This window comes from Rhynchophorus ferrugineus, unplaced genomic scaffold (assembly GCF_030347505.1).
Source record: "Rhynchophorus ferrugineus isolate W39M unplaced genomic scaffold, kcgeb_rfMv2 rfM3, whole genome shotgun sequence".
Taxonomy (NCBI): Eukaryota; Metazoa; Arthropoda; class Insecta; order Coleoptera; family Curculionidae; genus Rhynchophorus; species Rhynchophorus ferrugineus.
Window position 1 is genome coordinate 61133180 of NW_027472582.1, and position 25525 is coordinate 61158704.

Here is a 25525-nt window from a genome sequence, read left to right on the forward strand (position 1 = left end):
GGCTATTTTTACAGATGTTTTAAGATAATATAGATAATATCACAGATAATGTTCCACAAATATTAAATAAACAAACAGGTACTAAGAAATATATAAATCGCCGATATCTTCACTATATTATGTACGTTATTTGTTTGAAACATTATGTGGAATTCATCTTTCACATCAAGGAAACAAAAATTAAATTATTAAAAAAGTTATAAAGTATTAACATTTTTCAAAGTATTTAATAATATATAAATTCCTAATCTGACTATCGTTTAAAAGGAAAGGATATTAAAAGAAAAAATATTTTAAATAAACTATATTTAAACTAAAGAATATGTAATATATCTGAATGTTTAAACTATAACAATCAATAACGTATATATGTATAAAACAAATTACAATGCTTGATAAAATACAAAAATGATACAAAATATACAACCGTTAATATTACTTGAACATAAAAGTAGGAGGACAATAATAATGCTAATTATTATTAATAATAAACAATATTAAATGGATTAAGGTAATATCAGTCAGTCTTACAACAATAAACGCAGGAAAATGCAAAGCACAGAAATACTGACCGGTTCAATACTGCATTTTGCATTAACAATAAATATATGTTCTTATAACTTCATCAACAAAAAAAATATATAGAGAAAATTAAACTGCAATACAATATAAACATATTTCTAATAGAATGAGCTTGCACATAATGATAATTCATCCAATCAATATCTGAAACAAACAATAAAATTAGTGTAAATAATAACTAACTATAACAGTAAGCGATAAACAAAACATTTACATAGATTTAAGAAATGCAACTAAACTTACATATTAGATGTTTGCATGAATATTCATCACCGATATATGTTAGTGAAAAAGCGATGTATTATTGTAACAACGGTTAAATTCGATTGTTCTGACATTCATTTACATAAAGTCATAGTTGCCCATTTAGAATTATGAAAATATTTCATATATACTAATGTTAGCTAGTTAGGAACGCTTATGATAACGTTTTCAGTATTTATTTCTTGCCTAGTTTGATTTGGAGACTGCCAAAACCCATCAAATAGTTTTGTTAATATTGATGCTGCTATATGTCATACCGTCTATACCGGTTTTGGTTTGGTTTTGAACGATTTCAAAGCGGTGATTTTTATGTCAATTACAGAAAGAAAATTGCATTTCGAACCATATCACTTTGTTCAGTTTATTCACCAGTCAGTCTGGTGAGGGAAAGTGAATTTATTACGACACTTCCAAGTAGAAAAAGATATTATTAGTTATTCCAAGAAAACCATTTACATCGATACTGAAGAGGAATATCCATAACCATAAAGTATAAGATGGGATTAGCAAAGTGTATTGTGTGTTGTTGAAATCGAATGAAACTGTTAATGTGGATATTTACTGATATCAATTGAAACCACCAGATATAGCGCCTTTTAGTTACCACTTATTCACATCGATGAAGCATGGTTTGGCTGACATACAATTTCAATGTGCCGAAGCGGATGGCTGCCGAACCAACGTTAGAAACTAACTTGAGGTAGATGGGAAAAAATTGCAGGAAATGATGGAAAACATTTTTACCAACTCTTCTGAAAAAAGTAACATAATACATGCAAGCACCTAATCTATGATATCACTACATAGTATAAAGCAAGGTCGCCTTTTCTGTCCCTATATCCCTATGTGCGCTTAAATCTTTAAAACTACGCAACGGATTTTGATGCGGCTTTTTTCAATAGATAGAGTGATTCAAGACGAAGGTTTATATGTATAATACATGCATAATATACTAAGGCAACATTGCTAATTTTAAAGGTTTCTAACGTGATGTCGTAAATTAACCTATTTTTTAGGCTTATTTAGCAATTAGCAAAAACGCTGCCTAACCCTACCAGTTAGATCAAATTAATGTACTACAGTATTGTACACCAAAAAAAGGTCTACAAAAAAGTCCACGATGGTATATGTTTATCTTTTAGGGATAACCCACACTAACCATTGTTATTGTTTACTTTTTACGTGAGAAAATGGCTTATTTACGAAGCTATTTTAAGCAATACGGCATTGATCCTTATCGAATTAAGTACCTAAAATACAGTGTGCAATTAATATAGATCAATATGGTTCCTTACACCATGTAAATTAAACAAATATTTTCGGAGATATTACAAATTTAAAATTTGCGTTTAAAAATGTGTAATGTAATAAAAATTGTATGAATTTAGATATTCCAAAGATAGCAGGAAATCTTCATAGTAAGTATAGGGAAAGAGGAATTGTTTTACTCCAAATTTAATGCGTGCAGGCCAAGGGCAGTAATGAATGAACCAAAAATACTGGATCGATTTTAATCATGTTTTCATTGAGTGACATAGGCATATATATTTTATGCCCGTGCAAAGTCGGAGCGGGCCGCTATGTTTTTATATACAACGTTCATATTTTTTCTGTAGTGTATTTAATTTAGTATCAGCATTGCAACCCGTGCGAAGCCGGGGCAGGTCGCTAGTTTATAATAACTGTGATTTAACCTTAAATGATACAGATATGACATTTACCCGAAATTATAGCTTTGAATTATTAATTGTTCAAACAATATTATATAATCTTATTATAATATACTAGAAAAATAGTTGCTAATAATACATAATACATGAGATAATAATAGGAATTTAATTCACGCCGGTTATAATTGAAATAAAAAATAACGAAATAAAATTATAATGTTCCTAAAGTCTATATACTTACAAAATTAATGATAAATGAATCATAAACGAAACTTAAACATCTTATAGCTTCAAAATATCTTTGACTTTCTTCGACAGGCTCCTGGCCGTTAAACTCGATACTACTTGATGACTGCGCTTCTGAAACAATACAAAAAAAATTAGGACAATAGTTGGAACAAAACAGGTAAGAACATACATCGTTGTTTTCAAACTTTTTCCTAAGATCTCTAACTGACACCCTAATCTCATCTTCCTGAGTCATGGATTCTTCCGTTTGACGACGCTCCATAGAAGTCTTAAGATGTACCTCCGATTTTGAAAAGCGTCCCAGAGCGTTTCTCACCAAGCGCTTCTTGCTGATCTCGTCGATATCGATATCTTCCGAGTTGTAACCGTCTTGTACCTTACTGAGCTGGGTTTCCTTTTGAATGCTACTCTCAAAACTGATGTTGTCTGATGACAAATCGTCATACGATTTGTATAGTTTCTGGGTATTGCTTGTTTTCGGCTGGATATTTTGCGGGAAGAAATACGTATCATCTGTGCTTGAAAAGTTAGGTTTCGGAGTGGGCGTTGGTGTAATAGCCTCCATGGGCATGTTATCGCCGTGGGTCTTCAGGGCGAAATCGAGAACTCGCGGATCGCTGTATATTTTCGTAATTAAAGTGTTATCTTTTTTCTTCGGCAATGTTGCGTCATAACGACTATTATTTTCGTCGATAGCTAGGAGGTTCTCTTGGGAAGAATAGATGAATTTCCTTGTTGATACAGGTTTTGGAGTACTTTGAGCAGACTGTTTAATGTAATAATATTTCTCATGTTCCATCTGACCATCAACTCTCGCGCTTTCATTAACATTAGAGACCACGTTATTATTTACCAAGCTAACATCGGAATAATCGGAGAGTAAATCCTCGTCCGAACTAAAGAAAGACATTTTACCGGTTTTGCCGGACTCATACTCAGATGACAATCCACCTTCGGAGCTCTGATATGCCCGATCTCTAGTATGGTGATATGAATCATTTTTGTGAGAAGAATCGATCAATTCCAAGCTTCTTTGTGTTTGGTACCTAATCGGCTCTCCAACAGAATCATCTCTGCTCTTCATGGCAAACAGTCTAACTTTCGGATCTTTGTAAATCTTCGATATGATGGTATTATCTCGTTTCTGACTTAATATTTTCGGTGGCGCGTCAAAGGAGTCGTCCAACAAATTAGTTTCGCTCGTTTGTCTAACCATTTTCTTCTCGGAAATTACGTGCGAGGAACTCTGCTTGTCTATATCATCTTCTGTTTTCGAAATGTTCTTAAAAGATCTCGCACGTGCTATCGGCTTAGGAGGCTGCATCCTTTCCTCGGTCGTGTGCGTAATCACCACGTAATTATCGGCCTCTTTGTTGTTATTTATTTCATTACTGTATGATTTATATGATAAACCAACCGGGGCCGACTTTATGGGTATATGGAGGCTTCCGTTTTTCGTTTCTTTGATGACCTGGGAATGCTCCACGTCGTATGAGTTCACGTAACTCAAATCCGAGTCGGAAGTCATTTCCGGCGAGTATGAATCTAAAGCAAACTGGTGGACTTTGCTTCTTATTGGCGAGCTAACGCTGGAATGGCTGCTGATGGTGAACATCTTATTTGTTTCGGGTATAACGACAGCTGGTTCCGCTCTGGTAATTTCACCATTAAATGATTGTTCGGATATATATGATCGGTTCTGTAAGAGATCTAATGATGGCGGAGTCGAGGAAATGGGAGGCGGGACTGACGTGTTCTTCTCAACAACCGCAGAAGCTTCTGTGTTAGTTTCACTGTAAAATGATTTTCCAGATATGGAAGACAGTTTTTTGAAGATATCCAAGGAAGGTGGCGTAGATGAAATCGGTGGTGGTACTGATGACCCTTTCCTAACATCTACTGACGCTTCTCTATTAGATTCACCATGAATTGACTGTCCAGATATGTAAGACTGTGTTTTAAAGATATCTAATGATGGTGGGGTGGAAGATATTGGTGGTGGGAAGGATGACTCTTTTCTAACAGCTACTGATACTTCTCCGTTAATTTCACCATGAACCGATTGTCCAGCTATATTAGACTGGTTCTTTAAGATATCTAATGACGGTGGAGTAGAGGTTATTGATGGTGGCAAAGATGACTCCTTTCTAACAGCTACTGATACTTCTCCGTTAATTTCACCATTAATTGATTGTTCAGATATATAAGATTGTCTTTTAAAGAGATCCAATGATGGCGGTGTAGAAACTATTGGTGGTGGCACTGATGAATCCCTTTTAATAGCCACTGACGATTCTCTGCTAATTTCACCTTGGATTGATTGTCCAGATATATAAGACTGATTTTTCAAGAGATCTAATGACGGTGGAGTAGAAGGAATTGGTGGTGGTACTGATGACTCCTTTTTAATAACTACTGACGATTCTCTATTATTTTCACAATGAATTGTCTGTCCGGATATATAAGACTGTTTTTTCAAGAGATCTAATGATGGCGGAGTGGAATAAATTGGTGGTGGAACTGATGATTCCTTTCTAACAGCTACCGTCACTTCTCTATTTATTCCACCGTGAGCTGATTGCCCGGATATATAGGACTGGTCTTTCAAAAATTCTAGTGAGGGCGGCGAGGATGAAATAGGTGGTGGTATTGATAGCTCCTTTTCACCAGACGCAGGTATTCCTCCGTTAATTTCGTCAAAAAACGACTGTCTGGATAAGTAAGACTGGTTCTTTAAAAGATCGAGCGACGAGAGCGTAGAGGAGATGGGCGTAGAAGCCGATGATTCCTTTCTAAGAGTTACCGACACTTCTCTCTTAAATTCGCCACTAATTGGTTGTCCGGATACAAGACGTTCGTTTTTTAAAAATTCCAAAGAGGGCGAAGTAGAATAAATTGGCGGCGTGACTGACAAATCGTTCGTTTCAACCCGTTGCACAGCTCCGTCGATCTGGTAGTGATATCGTTCTCCAGATAAATGCGATTGGTTCTGGGAGAAATCTACCAGCGGTGGACTCGGCGAGTTTTCCCTGGTCGAATCGGAAGGCGGCCAATTGCTAGATATCTGCGAGAGGGTTAGCGTATTAGTTACGTTATTAATGAATGCCACATTACAAAGATAATGGTTAATCAGTTATAGCGATGAAATAAAATTTATGAGCTACATAATGAAATATAAAATGAAATTTCTTTGAAATAAATGAAACATGAATATTCTCAACAGCAATAAAATTGCAATCTGTTACTTATTTAGTATTTATATATGAGTATACATAATGGCCCGTATGAGATTTTTCTGGTAGTACTATTAAAACCACACTATATTTAAATGTTGTTTTACTATAAAGAGAGTAGAACTAAGATAATTTTCAATACTTGAGATTATTGATAGCTTAAACATTCCTTTTCAGAAAGTATCAGTAAATTATTATTGAATAGTGGATTTTACAAAAAAGTTTGTAAATTAATAAAAATCAATGTCCTATTTCGGACATAAAAAATACAGAAATGTATCATTAGTTTAATCCAATGTATTTATAGTAAATTCACAAATAAACTTTGAATAAACTATATGTAGTTGGTGTACATTTATATCAAGTTTATTCATGTCAGTTTTTTTTACGGCAACAAAAATATTCAAAACACATATGCATTAGTTCGGAACATTTAGATAAACTAATTTCTAAGATATCAGTCATGAGAGACAGTCTGAAAATTTAGGTGGAAAATAAGATGAATTATAGACCCTCAAGAGCCAGACGGAATACGTTAACATTTATTGCCCTTGAAAGACATCCGATGGTGTAAATAAAGTGACCTTGAAAACCCGCGGGAATAGTGAGTATCAGGGGATTTTTGGGTGTATACATTTTACCGATACAAGAAAATCCTCATTGGATAGGTATTTCCCTCCCTAGAAATTACTACTGATCAGGTGACTAGAAGAACAGTTTAGCCAGCCTACTTTCTCGGTACAATATACAGAAGGGGGAGCAATAGGGTATGAAATTCGATGTATCCGTCCAATTAAACACAGCCTTCAGAAGCTTCAAACAAATTTCAGTGTTCGCACGAGCCGAAAAAAATAAAACACAGAATATTTAAATAATCAGTAGTAAAGTAAGTAGCGCACAGTTGGTGCCACTTTGAGAGTGCGGAGGTTGTTGTTACTAATGGTCTATACCCGTCTACCTTTGTAACTAGAAGCTTTAGAGTAAGTAAAGTAATTTTAACTTGTTCTTTTATAATCGGGAAGAAAAAAACGTGCAGCAAGAATTGATATATTTGAAATGGAAACCTCAAAAATTGTTAATTAATTATAATAGTTATATACACTTTATGACACGATACAAAATTTAGAGAGGTTCTTTTAAAATAAATGAAACATGTTTTTAACAACACTAAAATTGCAATCTGACACTCATTTAGTACTCTAAAAATGCATAGTGTCCCATGTATTGTATATTTAAATTATGCTATTAAAACAACAATATTTTTAAATATTGTCTTTCTATAGAGAGTAAATCTGAGATGGTTTTACGCGAGTTTCTTCATAGGTTGGACCTAACTTGTTTGACTTTCTGTTGACAAAAAAGTCTTTAAATTATGATAATTAATTAAAATAAATATCTCGTATCTAACATGCAGGGTTGATATATTTGGCATGGAAATAATCCTCAAAAAATTAATCAGGCTCTCCTTATATCTCCATATGTTATACAGTGTAATTTATATGACACTGGGCATCAATACATTTATCAAATGATCGTATAGTATTTATTTTTACATACCACAAAGTTTCGTTGCAATTTGTGATCATGCCTTTTACTTTAACATTGAACTTCCCCTATCTTATCTATTTTGCTATTATTGTTTTGTATTTATATGGTTCCATTTTTATATAAAATTATATCACTTCGTTAGTAAAACATGTCAATATCGAAACACTTTTAAGGCACTTTAAAAACAATAAGCTGAAAGATCTTATTTGTCTTCGGAATTTAATTTGTTTACAAAATAACCCTCATTGGATGTAATGATTTCGAGCCTTCTTCGGATCGAAGGTCAGCTTAATCTACTCAAAACTATATACTCAAATTATTTTTTAGTGCATTTAGAGGGAATAACTAGAAGTCCAATGAAACTAAAACATTAATAAATTAAACATTATTTAAAAACAATTTGAAATATGATAAGGGTCATTCAGTTGTATTGTAGAACAAGGAAACTTTCTTATCTTTTCAGTATAATTGATTTATTGGTATGATAAATTAAAACATCATAAAAAAATTAATGCGATTTAATATTAATTTATATTAGTATAAGTAATTTTATCAACAATTGCCTGATGCAACATAGCTATAATATGTTCTAAAAAATGTATCATTGTTAAGGCGATAATATCATTATTGTCTTAAAAATTATTATCTTCTTATGTTACAAAATTATATTAGTATTCAAACTTATATATACAACTATAATTACCAATACATTTATAATAGAAATTCCTGAATTGTTAATCACAATTCCTCAAAATGTAGCATTAAATTTTAGTAAATTATTTGAAATTAATTAATTCCTATTATATTATTTAACATGATAATATGAATATATTATATCAAAATGTAAAACGTATATACACTTGATATCCCGTTCTATAGATAGAAATATCATATGATTATTTCGTAATAAAATTATGTTATCATTAAGCAAAAATTCTTTGAAAAAATTAATTTAAGGATAAAAAACTAATTATGTACAATACATGTAAAACAAACTAACCTAACTGTTAAAATAACAGTTCTCTATATAGTATTATTAAGTTTTTCAGTATACACAGACACTAATGACTGAAAACCTTTACAACTTTGGTTGTTTGATTTGAAGAAGTCTGATGCCGAAGCCTATTAATATTTTTGGAGACTTATGGTGATGCTGATGTAACGATTTTGATCTCAATGACAAAGAACGGCCTATAAACGAAAGATAGTATTTTGTGATGTGGACTTCAGAAGTTGGAATCGAGTTGAAACGAAATTAACCTTCTGCGCTACAAAAAATGTAAATAAAATAAAAATTAAAAAATGTACTATACAAATTTTTAAACCCTTTGCAATAATAGACTTGCTTAATAAATCGTACTGCATAAAAAATATATTATACAAATTACTCTAAAGATCTTTATGTGTCTTTTTTTTATTTATATATTCTAATACATATACACACTCATTCAGACGATTCAAATAATTTCCTACATAGATCTATCAAAACGGATGAAGCATTAATCCATTACTACATGTCTAAATCAAGAAAATTATTAGTTGAGTGGATAGCAGACAGTAAAAACCGTCCAAAATGACCAAAAACTCAAATCCTACCTGGCAATATTATACCTTTTATATATTAGTTCTAAAAGTGTACCGTGAAAGAAAAAAATCTATTGATAGTGAATATTATGTGACGTTAATGGATCTTCTGAATAAAGACATTTTAACGCTCTCAGACACAGAATAAAATTTTTTTGAGAAACTGGACTGAACGTATGACTCTAGAAGGAGAATTTTGATGTATAAAATGAATGTTACTTAATTGTTCTTTAATTAATTAGGTCCCATAACAATTAAGTTATGTTATATTGAATAACATGTATAAATATATTTTGTAAAGATAATATATTAGTTACATAGTATATATTGGAATCAAAAATATTATCAAAATTAAATATAAGTACATATAATTAGATATAAGAGATAAACATTGAAAAACTGTTGTATAACAAGTGTGATGTTTTTGCTTAAGAAAAAATTACCGTATAGATTATGTGGGAATTTTATCTTTAAGAGCTTCTTTACGTCGAAAGCCTTGCCTTAAACATGTTATTTTCACATTTAAGATACGATTAAAATTAGATATTAGAACAAAAGAACTAAATAAGAATTACAACTAAATCTAAAGTTGAAAAAAAAACTAGTGATTCGATAATAATTAATATTAACTGTAATATATTAAAAATTAAACAAAATACATTTCAACATTCGTAAAACTGAGAATAAATTATTGATAAATTAACCCGCTGGATAATATCACTCAGCCTAGTAGATTTAAAAAATCGCCCAAAAAATATGATTTCTTATATTTGAACATAACATAATTTATTTTAAAACAAACAAATTAAAAGATTAGTTAAAGCTATTGTTGGTACAACTTTGAAGCTAATATTTGATTAAAATAATTTATCGAATAATTGTTATTGATGGATATGATTAAAATACTGTAATATTAAGTTAATATATTAATAGAAATTATTCTTACCAAGGAAATACAGCAAAGCTTATACGAAATATAATTGCTAATCTAAGGTGTACCCAGCGACTGAAATGGTTATCAGCAGAAACTTAAACGTTCTACATCAATGTCGATAACCGAATTGCAATATAAAAGATAAAAAACAATTATCACGTCATGTTTACTTGTTAGTTTTATTAATAATTATTAAAGGTGACGTTCTATGTTCCTGTACGAGTACTTCTTAAATCATAACGTGTATTCGGGCCGTTACATTAAATAAATCACTGCTAATATACCAGGGTCGATCAATAATTCCAACAATCGAAAAAGTAAAACAACAATTTATTTTATTTTTATTTTTCAACATAATATCCTTTAAACGCAACTAAGAAGTACTTTCCAACACCTTTTATAACTACTTTACGACAATCTTCTGACGTCTGATTCGACATCAATTGTCGAATCACTGGGGACCAAATCTGATAAATAGCACAGAGATAGATAATTTAGGAAACATTGTATCCATCAATTAAAATGCACCGTGCAAATGCTAAGTAGGTTTACTTCATAGAAGAGGATCTTTTTCTTTTATACTGAGGATATTTTTCCTTGACTTCTTTGTTCACGTAATGCAATAGTATTTATACATAAAAGGGCACCATGTACAGATAAAAAAACTCAAAGACATTATTTAAGTTGAAAGTAATGAGCACGCTAATGCAAAGAGGAACGTTAAAACATCTAGCTGCAGATAATTTATTAATTGGATTCATGAGATAAGAATGTGTCAAGCGGTAGTGTCTAATTAATAGTCCTGTTAATTCTGTTTTGTCTAGAACGGGAGTTTGAAATTTTTTTAATAGTTTATAATTTGCTATATATTGTCAATTATATATTTATAGAATATATTTAATAGAATTGGTAATCAGACAAATCAAAAATTAAAGAATATAAACAGAGTTGCTTAAAGAAATATGTAAGTGAATAAGACACGGATGCAGACAAAGATTACTCACTATGGAAAGCAACTTAAATACTTAAAAGACCAATTATTAGAGTACCGCCTATTAAAAATGGACAAAATGAGTTGGTTCGGTGTAACAATGAAAAAGCTGAATTATTCACAAAACATTTTGCTAACGTATTTCAACCGAATAATATAGAATCTACAATAGGTATAAACCAATGTATGTATAAATCTGATTTCTCCAATGGAAGTTACCACAGAAATTGACAACAACCTCAATCCTAAAAAGACTCCTAAAATTGATGATATATCACCTGGATTATTAAAAGAACTTCCCCGAAAAGCAATAATCATGTTGACGTATATATTCAATGCCTGTTTGAGACTGAACCATGTTCCGGAATGTCTTAAGATTGCTCGAATAATTATGTTTAGAAATCCTGACAAACCGACAGAACAGCTTGGATCTTACAGGCCTATTTCCCTGCTACCTGCGATATCAAAATTATTTGAGAAACTGCTGTTAAAACGCATTAAACCACTTATAGAAATAACAGATTTTCAGTTTGTGATAAAGTGGTGTACAGAATAACAGCGGTTATTAAAAAGACATTCGAGAACAAGAAATACTGCCCTGCAATATTCCTGGATGCCTTACAAGGCAGTGTCTTGGGACCATTTCTATATTTGCTCTATACTGCTGGTACCCCAACAACAGCAAAAACAGTACTTGGAACATTTGCTGACAAAACAGTTATAATGGCAAAAGATGTATCTCTGTCTAAGGCTATAGAACAAGTACAAGTAGCGACCAACAAGATCTAACATATAAATGGAATAGAGAATGGAAAATACAGCTTAACAGCTCCAAATCTGTCCATGTTAATTTTGCGTGGTGACGAATTGACCGAAACTTAATTAACTCACTTGACAGATACCTGATTCCTCAAGCAGAATCAGCTAAATACCTCGGAATATATCTTGATGGTATATTAAACTGGAAACATCATGTGAAACAAAAAACAGAGCAAGTTAGACTCAAAGTCAAGTAACTATACTGGTTAGTGTTATCAATCAATCATAAAGCCTATTTGGACCAATGGGGTGCAAATATGGGGTTGCGCTAAAACGTCAAACCAACTAGTGATCTAACGCACCAATACTTATCGCTAGGTAACCAATGAAGAACTGCACCATGATCTCGGAATCAAATGGATACACGAAGTGATCCAAAATTTCGCGCTAAAACATGAAACAAGGTTGCTAAATGACAGCAACGTAAAATTAATACAGCTACTAGACATCACAACTAGTTTAGGGTATAAGTATATTTTTACTTTAGCTTAAGTAGATTAGTTTTATTCTAATTTGGCAGATACATACTGATATATTAATCCCGTAACGCCTTGCTTGTATATTAATGCAAATACAACAAAAAAGTAGTAATAAATTAATTTATGAGTTAAGATTGTATTAAACATATATCGAATGTAAGATGTAATTAATTCAAAAAAATATGTCGATTATTTTACTGTCAATAATTGAACAGAGTTTTCTCTAGAACAAGATAACAAAAATTAGGTGGCCCTTCGGCAATGAGTCTCTCACAAAACAACCACTTGACTATACCAAAATTCCCTTGTTACTGAGAATACAGACATTTTTTTCTATCTAGAAGTTGTATGGTCGAGGATTTGAATTACTATGAAATGGAAGCAGAAGGTATTTTCAATGAATATACAGAAACATGTGCACGAAAGAGAAAAATTGTTAGCACTAGAACTAAAATCCGGCTCTTTTGAGCGAGTATTTTGATAATTCTTCTTTATGTCTCGGAAATTTAGACACTTAACCATCTTAGATACCTAGGCCACATTAACCTAACATGTGTAAGCTTGAAGTCATTCAAATTATCTGCTTAAGCCATAGTCTACATATATCTCCCCAAGATTGTATGAAAAATGAAGCCATTCGATTAAGATCCGACTATCAGTGAGTAGTGAAATGCCAAACCAGAGCAGCGGCTCGGACACCAATAAGAGTCTCTTAGCTGAAAACTAGACACTTTTCCTATCAACAGTTATTGATTGATGATGGAAAAAGAAAAAAATATACCAGCCAAGATTGCGATAAATTGTTAACTGATTAAGTTAAGTCATAATATCATTAGAGCCTCTTTTGAAGCAAACAGTTTAGCTAGAATACTGGAAAATAGGGAATAAGTTTGAATGGTCAATTGGCAAAATCATTATTAAATTTATTATGATGCACTGAATTGAACAGCCAAGCAATTGTTAGGTCTGATTTTAATAGCATTCGCCACTTTGAAAGAGAGGAGTAGGAGATCATTATAGAAATTATCATAATTTTAATTAAGACCAGAACATAGTGCTTTTTAACCAATTTTTTTCACAAATATCAACCGATAATGCCATATTATCGAAGTCTAGGATAAGTCTAGTAAAATCTAATCCAATACAGCAAATATATTTTAATCCTCAATCCACTTTGATCGATGATTTCTTGTTATTCGTAATATATTATTTCATTGATATGAAACCGAATAATTTTATCAAGAAACTTAAAACAATATATTACTGGTATTTTTAAAAGTTGGTCTCTATGACATCAGCATTATACAAACAAGGCGTCAAATGTGCTATATAAAATTCAAACTGTAATACTTCTTTGATTTATTAAAAATGTAACCCTTGAAATAACTGAAGTTCGCTCAATAATAATGAGAACAAATTAATAAAACTCATGAATGTTAATCAGGCTTTATCAATTAAGACGAATTATTATTTAAGTATAATTCCCTGTAATATTTCAACATAACGCTAATAAACATGCACAAATGATATTAATGTATAACTTAAACATGTTATATACGAGAACATCAAAGGAATTGTTGTCATAACTAATACATGGATAATTAGCAGCTAAAGATTTACGTTTGATAACGACAAATTAACTGATTAAAAAACGCCACAGATAAAAGTGTCGCTACACAAATGCCGATGCCTGCGGATATAGATTAGATTAAAAATATGTTTAACATCTCATACCTATTAATACAATACATGTTAGAAAGATATTAAATACTAGTCATGTAAGAAACGACAAATAACATGGAAGAACTTAGGTATGTAACTTAGATATTAAAAATATATTTATTTATAAAACATAAGGAACTAGTAAGTTGGATTTTAAGACGCACAAGAGTATAAGTATTTAATTGGCCATATAAAGGCGTATGTTTTTATTATTAAGTGCTTGAATATATTCATTTTTCACGTTTCCCTTTCAAATGGGACGATATGGATGCCCTTCTAGATTAACCGGTTATTTTTTCGCGCTTGGAATTATCGATTCTTCTTTTTTACATAATAGGCAATGAAACCGCGATGTTCAGACAATACTACCAGTCTTATAAATGGAAAAATACTGCGATACTTAACACCAACAGGAATATCGAAAAAGCGTTATATCTAAAGATTTCCGGAAAAATCCCTTTGCATCTTATATCTGATTATCAAAATTTTTATATCGTTCCTTTTTAAACAGTTCAATCAAATTAACATGGGTGTGAATAAATAATAATACCGGATGGAAACACTTTATATTCGTTATTTCAAGTTCAATTCCATCGATTCATCAATCATTTTCATGTAAATCCAGGCTGTTTAACTGTCGATTTTTATATCAAAACAGTTAATTTTGATAAAGCAATCAGTTTCAACCTATATAAGAGAGTGTTTTATTATACAGTTGATGCAAATAAATGAGATTAACATTGGTAAATGTATGACAGACGAAAGCAGATTGCAAGTATCAGTAGAATCTTATTAAATCTAACATATAACTAAAATAATATGAAAGCATCGTACAATATGAAGAAACTATTGAGAGGGAAAAAAGTGAATGAGAATATAAAAGAATGTTAAGCAAATAGAAACTGTTAAATAAAACTGAAATAATTAACGAAATTTAAAATTCTGCTGTTGTGTTTTTGTACATTAATACGGTATAAATATTATTAATATAAGAATAACGTAAGCATTAAACAACAATATAATTAAGCATTTACTAGTGATGTGAACTAATTTTGAGTAATATATAGTAAATGGCGTAATATCGGTAATTATATCAAAGGCATAACGTATGTCATTCTTCATAGAATTAACATGGAATTTATATGGTTTATATGTTGCACCTCGCCTGTTGTATTTATCAGTCAACTTCCTTTTCAATTTGATACATGATCCTGTCTATGAATATATCCGAAAATCTGAATAAGGTGAGTAACAGCCTAATTGTCACGATAGAAGATAAACTAATTCTGTGTGAACTTTCTTAATCATTCCATATTTAGCAGCGAAAATCTAGTTCCAAGTTGAAGATTTAACTTGAACCCGAATGAGTCCTGAACCTATATATAGATTCGCCAATTCATCTGGTTATCGCAACGAAATATGGACTTAACAGGCCAATTGAAAAGTCCACGGCCGAGTAAAACATATTTTTTTGACAAAATTAGTTTTTTTATTCAAAATAATTCCCTTCAAGGGTGATACACTGATTATAACATCACTATTACATTATTATTCCAACTTTTCGATGCTTTTTTAAAAAAAGGCCTCAGTTTAGGCGATAACCTCTTCATTCGATGCAAATTTCTTCCCCGTAAGTATTCTTTTAAGAGCTGAGAACAAGAAATAGTCGCTGGTGGCCAGATCTAGGGAATACAGTGGATGAAGAAGCAATTCGAAACCCAATTCATGGATTTGCAATCGTTTTCACTGACTTGTGATTCGGTGCATTGTCTTGGTGAAGAAGGTTTTTTAAAATGCGTCTGTTTTTCTGCGATTTCGTCCTTCTAACGGTCCAATAACGCTATGTAATGGTGGTCCTTCCTTTTTCAAGGTAGTCAATGAAAATTATTCCATGCGGATCCCAAAATACTGACGCCATAACCTTGCCAGCCGACTATTACGTTTTCCCACGCTTTGGAGCGGGTTCATCCTGGGCAGTCCACTTGGATGACCGTCGATTGGACTTCGGAGTGAAATGATCGAGCCATGTTTCATCCATTGTCACATATCGATGCAAAAACTCGGGTTTATTATGCTTGATCATCTTCAAACACTGCTCCGAATCATCAACTCGTCATTGTTTTTGGTCAAAAGTTAGCTCGCGCGGTACCCACGTTGCAGAGAGCTTTATCATATACAAATATGCGTGAATGATATGATGTACACCTTCATTTGATATCTTTAGAGTGTCTACTATTTCATTCAATTTCAATTTACGATCATTCAAAATCATTTTGTCGATTTTTTAAATGTTTTCGTTTGTAACAACCTCTTTTGGGCGTCCACTGCATTCACCGTCCTTGGTGACAATCCTTGATGGTTGATTTTCCTGGGGCAGTGTCCATAAACTCGGCATCAAGCCAACTTTTTGCTTCAACTCTATGTTTTCCCTTCGAAAAGCAATATTTTATCAACACGCGAAATTCCTTCTTATCCATTTTTTCCACAATAAAAAAGTTGCCTCACTCAAAATGATATAATTCACAAACTAATGATGCGACAAGCTGTTAGACTTATACGCGCATGTTTTGAAGGTTAGGGCTAACTAAAAAACATATGGATAATTTTAATAGCGCCATCTATGTGTCAGGCCGGGGACTTTTTAATTGACCTGTTAAACACAAAATTTAGACGTTTTAAAACAATCATTCAAAATGAATATGTTCCTGCTTGGCTAGCGCAGTGGTAAAAGCAGGACGGTTCATCTACTATTGCGATAGTCGCAAGTTCGAATCCTGCTAGGGCATGGTGGCAAATTTATATTTGTGATTGTTTAATATTTGTGATTGTCACAAGCAAGAGTGCAAAATCCGACAAGGAAAATGATCCCAGTCAGGCCAGTAACCAGGCTGGGTAAGACCGGATGTCTTATGGTATGATTTCGAAGTTGGTCACTCGCCATCTCCTTCCAAGTCTCCGCCAAGTCTTCAAAGAGGAAAGTGAAGAAAATATATTCACAAACCGCCAGTTTATGGAGAATCGTATTAGATGTGGAAAGCATGTAATTATTGTTGATATTGATGTGCACTCTACTATTGACTGTATACCCTCACTTTGGGCAGCTTTGGAGGCTGATCATGGTTCCCTTAGCTTTGCTGTAGGGCGAATGATTAGTTAAGGTCAATCCGGTGTTCGTTAAGGAGATATCTACTGCTTTTCAACAGAGGAGTGAAATTGGGTAATGACTAACTCAAATTCTGCACGGTTCTCTTCAATATCGTATTAAAAATGAAGTCATTTCTGTAGCAAAATCAACCTCTTGTGCGAGAGATGCATCAACAGCTCCGAAAAAGGCATGAATCAAGATTATAGAAAACGATCTGAAGAATAAACTATTAGAAACATTTTCCGAGGCCAGAACAGTCTCAGAACAGTTGCGGATTTTGGTGAAGAATATCAAACGAAGTCCTTCGGCAGTAACTATTGGTTGATAAGTTGCTATTCAAGTTATATATATTATAGGTTCTCGTGGACACCTAGACCGAGATATGGGCAATTATATTAAAACAGCACTGGATAAAACTCATTGGAAAATTATGAGAAAGTTCTCTAGCGGTAAGTTTTAAAGTTTCTTAAATTATGATGATGATAAAACTAATAATATATATATATATATATATATATATATATATATATATATATATATATATATATATAATCTCAGTAAAGTATCATCGCTATGTACAAAAATGCCATCAAAATTAATTCACAAGCTTATAAATGATATGAAGCTATTTCGAAAAAGCAAACGTATTAATGTCAATTTGAGTATTGTTAGTATTGCACTGCCACCTAATGATTACGCATCAGATACATGTATGAAGATCACGCACATCGTTCTAGCCACCATGGAATAAAAATACAGAATTGTGTTTCCATAACGTTTATTTCTACAATATCAACAATACTCAACAACATACTATAACTTTCAAACCAACATCGGTAGACTATCCGGGATCTAATGGTTAAATTTAAATATTCATTTAAAAATTTTAGTAATCAGGTCACCAATAATAACTATAAACTGGCACAATAAAGACGGTTTTAAAATTGTCCCTTTAATAATAAAAATGGAACGATCACAAGGGTTCGTTTTTGTCGATCTCGGGGAAGAACAGTAACGGGTTCTGAACGAAATGTCTACTGGAATTTTTTGGGGCGAACAATCGACGTGGCAAACTAGAATACGTGGTAAATTCCTCCAAGTTTTCCAAACTTACCCTCGCAACTCTCTCCGATCCACCTGACGGTAACCTGGCTAGCTTCATGCAGTCTGAAGAATTTCTGAAATAAAATAAATCAAGCTATAAAAATTTAAACAACTATATCAGAAGTGTGTTTATAAAACCAACAGAAATGATTCAATACATTAATAAAACGTTTTTAGTGTAGCTAAGATATTAGCATTCCCCCAATCACATATATAGAGGTTTTACTCAAATACGGGAAACCGAGGAAATGTTTTCTGTGGTCCAACTAATGCGGACTCTAAATTATAAAGAGATTATAAATGTATTTCACATATGTTATTATTTGGCTACAAATTTAGAGCGCGAGAACTTTTATTCCTTACTTTTATTATTAACTCTTTACTCTTTACTTTTATTATTAACAGTACCAAGGAGAAGATGACCTGACTTAGGTCATCGTACACTATCTTTTTCGCAGCTTAGAATTGGCTTAGTATTGAATGTTAGCTTTGTGGAGCTGCCGCTGCACTGTTTTTGTCGAAACAATGTTATTCAAATGACTATTGAGTTCTATTGTCACTTTTTTAGCTGTGAATTTTTGTTGTCTGGCCACAATTCTTTTTCATATTCGTCGGTCTCTCTATCAGAAACTTTAGGTCTCCCCCTCTGTTCCTCTTCGTCAATGGGCTTTTACTGTGTTTTGTTTATATTAGCGCTTGTGAAAGGTTAAACAACGGCTAAGCGATCTCATATTTCACCGATCGCTTGTTTTAAGCGTCGCAAAACAAAGCGTATAATACACTGAAATAAACTGAGCAATACATACGCTTCGCATTGTTTTACACGGAAGCAGTGTTACCAACACGCAACAAGATGTACTATAATGCATGGTGTTCATATTATTTTGCCTATACACTTTATAAATACACCAGCGACCCGACCCGGCTTCGCACGGGTGCAATGCTGATACTAAATTAAATACACTACAGAAAATATATGAACGTTGTATATAAAAACATAGCGGCCCGCTCCGACTTTGCACGGGCATAAAATATATATGCCTATGTCACTCAATGAAAACATGATTAAAATCGATCCAGTATTTTTGGTTCATTCATTACTGCCCTTGGCCTGCACGCATTAAATTTGGAGTAAAACAATTCCTCTTCCCCTATACTTACTATGAAGATTTCCTGCTATCTTCGGAATATCTAACTTCATACAATTTTTATTACATTACACATTTTTAAACGCAAATTTTAAATCTGTAATATCTCCGAAAATATTTGTTTAATTTACATGCTGTAAGGAACCATATTGATCTATATTAATTGCACACTGTATTTAAGGTACTTAATTCGATAATGATTAATGCCGTATTGCTTAAAATAGCTTCATAAATAAGCCATTTTCTCACGTAAAAAGTAAACAATAAAAATGGTTAATGTGGGTTATCCCTAAAAGATAAACATATACCATCGCGGACTTTTTTGTAGACCTTTTTATTGTGTACAATACTGTAGTACATTAATTTGATCTAACTCGTAGGGTTAGGCAGCGTTTTTGTTAATTGCTAAATAAGCCTAAAAAAATAGGTTAATTTACGACATCACGTTAGAAACCTCTAAAATTAGCAATGTTGCCTTAGTATATTATGCACGTATTATACATATAAACCTTCCTCTTGAATCACTCTATCTATTGAAAAAAACCGCATCAAAATCCGTTGCGTAGTTTTAAAGATTTAAGCGCACATAGGGATATAGGGACAGAAAAGGCGACTTTGTTTTATACTATGTAGTGATTACACAAAATATATTTTATTGCTATATATTATCACAAAAAAATTGAATCCTTATTTATTCTATTATATTAGGTCGCAGTTTTGCGTCAGAAAATTTATGGTTTACAAATGTAACAGTGATAAAATTGAAAATTATCTGACTTAAAATGTAAAATCGAAATGGTATCATCAATATAAAAATAATACATAAAATTTTGAAACGTATTATATTATTTATCATCTAAGTAAAATACCATTATGAAAATCCCTCTACAAAATTATCTTTTTTTTAAAAAGGATAAGTAGTGGGTGTGATATTCTTTAGGTATAGATGATGTGGTTATATTTTCGTACTGGTTTATAGATCAGAGAGATGTAATATCAGATCAGTTGTTACCAAATAAATAGAAGATTCGACGTTGTTCCGCATATTCCCATCTTGGCGCTTTCTGATAGTCACTTTCAGATCGATACAACCTAGCCTTATCCAACGATTGGTCCCCGTCCAATTACCAGTTATTATTTGACAAAGATTTTCTTCACTATTGGTACCTTGTCATTTTATTTCGTCAGTTTGTATTGGTTTTTTTTTTTGATTGTTGATTTCTTCAAGCAATTTATCATTTTTCTTTGTGTTTTCATCAATATTAATTGATTATTTCACGTTTATTTCGGTATTTTCCTTGGCTTCTCGCTTAAAATATTTCCTATTACTGGTCTCTATTACTGGCCCTTTTTCTTCAATGTAATCTTCTGTCTGGTTCTTGTGTAATATTGTAATTTATCTTTATTATTATTTGTTAGTTTCATCCTTCTTTCCTTATCATGTGGAAAAAAGGTAGTGCAAAATGGGTAAATGAATAAATACGAAACCATCATTATTCTATTAAAGTCATGCATGTATACTGATCAGCAATATCTATTGGTGAAAAAATATTAATAAAGACAGTTAGAAAAATTAAGACAGCTATTAAATTTAATCTTTTTGACATTTCCCTGCATAAAATAACATTTTTTGCTTAGTATTATTGAGTTAATCAGTGCTACTACAGGTGCTAATCTTGGAACGCTCAAAATTACCTTTTCGACATTCATTACTTTTGTTATTTTATTTATTGTAACCATCAATCGCTTTTGTAAGCATATAGTGAGGCCACGATACGATATAGTATATGATGTATATTAATTGTCGGTTTCCATTTCAACGATTGAAAAGTAGTAATTTTTAGGTAAGAACAATTCATTTGACCTCCATAATAACCCATTAAGGATTCAAACACTGACAAAACTTTCAGACAATATTTGGATAATTTCATTCCTGATATAAATGAACCAACTATGTTCAGACGTTAGAACTGAAAATATCATTTTGAACCATCATTAAAAAGCGCCATTTCACTGCCTGTCAGTCAAAAAGAAGAACGATAACTCCAAAGGCAATGCACCACAGGCAAAACACCAAATGCAAGTTATAATATGTGAAAGGATTTTACATAGAAAAACTCTTAATTTACTAGAAGAATTTACTTAAGAAGTGGCGACTAGTTGAACAGCGATAGAAAGCGACACTGAGTCTCTATTAGAAAACAGACCAACCCGTCGCACTTGGTCACCATTCAGGTAGTTTGAAACTAGATGGACCGTATGACGTAACATATATAGTGGAATCAGCAAGATGTAGTACCTTACGAGACATCTCATTCATTCGTTGACAAGGCTCGATCACATGACAAAGTTGTGAAGCATACACTGTTGCAGCTTGAATAAGATGACTCGAAGTTCTGCCAAGAAGTGTAAAAATAGTTCGATTATTCGATCGCTGCCAAAGCAACATCGTTAGTTAGGTATGGTATCGCCATGTTGACAAAAAGATGATAAAAATTTGCAGAAAATTATTGAAAATATTATGATTAATACATAATAGGTCAATTGAAAAGTGCTCGACCTACAATAGTAAAACAAATTTTTTTGGCAAAATTAGTTTCTTTTATTCAACATAATTTCATTCAAGGGTGATACACTGATTATAGCGACCCTCCAGCTTTTCGATACCATTTTTGTAGTACGATTTGTCCTTTGCTTCAAAATAGGTCTCAGTTTCGGTGATTACCTCTTCATTCGACGAAAAATTCTTCCCAACGAGCATTCTTTAGAGACTGTGTATTGTCTTTGTGAAGCAGCACTTTCTTTTTCTTAAAATGCGGTCCTCCATTTTTCAAGGTAACCAATGAAAATTTTTCGATACGCATCACAAAATACAGACGACATAACCTTGCCAGCCGACTGTTACGTTTTCCCACGCATTGGAGCGGTTTCATCGTGTGCAGTCCACTCAGATGACAGTCGATTTGACTTCGGAGTGAAATTATGGAGCCATGTTTCATCCATTGTCACATATCCATGCAAAAATTCGGGTTTAATATGCTTGATCATCTTCAAACACTACTCCGAATCATCAACTCGTCGTTGTTTTTGGTCAAAAGTGAGCTCGCGCGGCACCCACTTTGCACAGAGATCTTGATCTTTAGATTGTCTGCTATTTAATTCAATTTCAAACTTACGGTCATTCAAAATCATTTTGTGGATTTTTTAAATATTTTCGTCGGTAACAACCTCCTTTGGGCGTCCACTACGTTCACCGTCTTCGGTGCTCATTTCAACACATCTAAACTTAGCATACCAATCCTTGAAGGTTGATTTTTCTGGAGCAGTATCCGGAAACTCGGCATCAAACCCAGTTCTTGCTTCAAATGCTCTTTTTTTTTCAGAATAACAAAAGTTGCTTCATTCAAAATGCCATAATTCACAAACTAATGATCCGATAGCTGTCAAATTTATACACGCATCTTTTGGGGGTTAGGGCTAACTAAAAAACATATGGATTTGACTCTAGTAGTGCCATCTATGTGTCAAGCCGGCGACTTTTCAGTTGACCTGTTATTATTTTTAAACGTTTTTAAAAGCTTTTATTTTTAAACTGATCAAAGATATATATTGTATGACCGCATTTTGTATACTTGATCAATGCTAAATAACAAGAGCCATATATTAAGTTTGGTTAGATATCTATTGTTTTACAATCTAATTACTAGGAATCGTATATTTTTAAAATAAACATATCGAAGTGTTTGTTAAATAATCCACAACTCGATAAATATCGGTGTAATCGACAGAAATTTACACAAGATTTTATAAAAACACTTAAACAGTTACACGATTATTATAATCAAAGGGTAAAGTACTTTTGGGTCTTTTAGATAACGTGCCCGCTAAATTCTAACCAAGATCAATAATAATTAAAATTAATTCTATTAGTACTACACATAATAATAGATAATGGACTAATAATAGATATTTTGTGGTATTGAAATAAAAATAATATAAGAGATGAAGGATGGTAAACAATGCACAATTAAAAAACGTTTTTATACAAGCCGTTTTAGGGAAAATATTAACATAATAAAATTCACATATCAGATTAGATAATAAACGAATAAAAACTGATGTGGGCTTTATACCGGCATTATCAGAATTTAAATAAATGTATGTCTGCTTATATTCTATATATGATAAACAATGATATCATGATTATATAAGATAATAAATGTGGATAAATTTTAAAAATAAAGCCCTAGTAAAAATTATGATTGCTTAAATTCAACTGTTAAAATACTATGCACATTATTAGATAAGTGTAAAAATGAAAGGCGTTATTGTTTAAAACACAAAAACTTCATTTTAAATTTAAATAATCATTTTTTAATAAACAATTTCATTGTTATTATTTAATGTATATTTACATATATAAAGTATATTACAGATAGTTAGTTATTACTGGAATTTATATATTGTTGAATTTGAACCTGTATTGTTATTGAAATAAAAACATATTTTAGATTAGCCATTGATTAAAACAAGCGATCACACAGATCCAACATTCATGGAAGGTCAGCGATTGCGAAATTGTTTATAATAGAAGCCAACGATAAACTGCGAAAAAAAGTGATGCAACAATGATAAAACTTGGAAACTTTATAATTGAAGAAATGTTTACATTGCTTTCTACAAACGGTCTGTTCTATATATAAAGAACCACAAAAAATTGCCCGCTTTCTAATGTTAAGCATGGAAAAGTTTCCGAATAATTTGCGCGACAATATCATAATATTCAGCTAGTCCTCCCATTGACAAGGTCGGATTATTACGAATGAGTATCCCGACATCCTCAATGGTGAAGTTCCATTCCGACACACAGCCGGAAATATTCAGTGTTGGTTTGAGGTGTTGGAGGAGGAATATCATCTAACCAGTACAAACGCCAGACCTCAACATATTTAAACCATTATGGGAAGTTTTAGAGCAGAATGAGTAGATTTGCAACTCCTACATTATTGAATCAATAATGGAACAAGAGTTCGTTGGAAATTATTCAGACATTGCATTGAATTGAAGAATTGCTTCATCAAAGCGACAATTAATTATCTATATCATTAGGAGTTGACTAATCAATAGTAGACAAAAACGAAACCTTGGAAATTATTAAAAAAAAAACAAATATAATAAAAGTGACAATAAAAACCATTTTTTAAATAGTTGTAACTCCAATCCATATATTTAATGGGATCATCAAATGATGTATTAATCATTTCATGATGAAACTTTGTCCACACGTCTTAAAACCAATGGAAAAAATGGAACACACAAATTGCCAAATCTTGTACCCTATTCTCCGAATATGGCAGCATCAGACTATCATTCAGTCCGATCAATAACACAGGAACTCACTTACGATAAGATCTTTAAAAAATTGGTCGATTCATGGATGTTATTTTAATAAGGGAATACTTCAACGCAGGATTTGTCTTTTACTTAATATAATAGAGAAATCAATAGCTAGCGATGGACAATTGCGATGTTTAATCATTTTTTTCAACTCCAAAGTTATAGAGATTACAAATGATTTTCTCTTATGATTGTAAGAAAATTATGTTAAAAATAATCGCTATTGGCAATAATATTGATAAACCAAAAACAAGTGATTGTTGGTTTCCACCTTTTAGTTACGGAGCCTCTTAGAGAGACCGTTGTAACTCATCTAAATATCATAAGTGTTTATAAATAATGATAATACTAATTTAATTATGATTATATTTCGAATAACAAAGACAAATAATAATTTGGTACGCTTTTACAAGCACTATATTTCTGATATTAAAATTACTAATTAAAATGCCAAGCAAAAAGATTATGGTTAATATCTAATCAGTAAACACCCTATAAAAACGCTAGAAGTTGTTTTTCAATATATAACCCTGCTTTATAACGTTAAGTATAATTTACCGGCCACACTATAAATATAATTATTCAAATATTAAATACAATAATGTTTCATACTTGTTGCAAAATAACGAAATCTTAAAAATAAACTTAAATATGTC

At 32.0% G+C, this 25525-nt stretch overlaps 1 protein-coding gene across 8 annotated transcripts in view; it reads right to left on the bottom strand.

The window, feature by feature from the left end:
- Positions 1-289: 289 nt before the first annotated feature.
- Positions 290-25525, bottom strand: part of LOC143192981 (uncharacterized) — a 108790-nt gene continuing 83554 nt past the window's right edge. For 6 of the 8 annotated variants that reach the window (XM_076398870.1, XM_076398867.1, XM_076398872.1 and 3 more), the window contains 4 exons: positions 18335-18398; positions 2935-5829; positions 2758-2876; positions 290-726 (listed from right to left, as the gene is read on the bottom strand). In XM_076398870.1, the coding sequence (XP_076254985.1) occupies positions 2799-2876; positions 2935-5829; positions 18335-18398 (3037 nt within the window). In that variant the 3' untranslated portion in view covers positions 290-726; positions 2758-2798. Of the gene's footprint in view, positions 727-1488; positions 1599-2757; positions 2877-2934; positions 5830-18334; positions 18399-25525 lie in introns of those variants that run through there. The other 2 variants (XM_076398869.1, XM_076398868.1) reach the window with 2 other exon arrangements.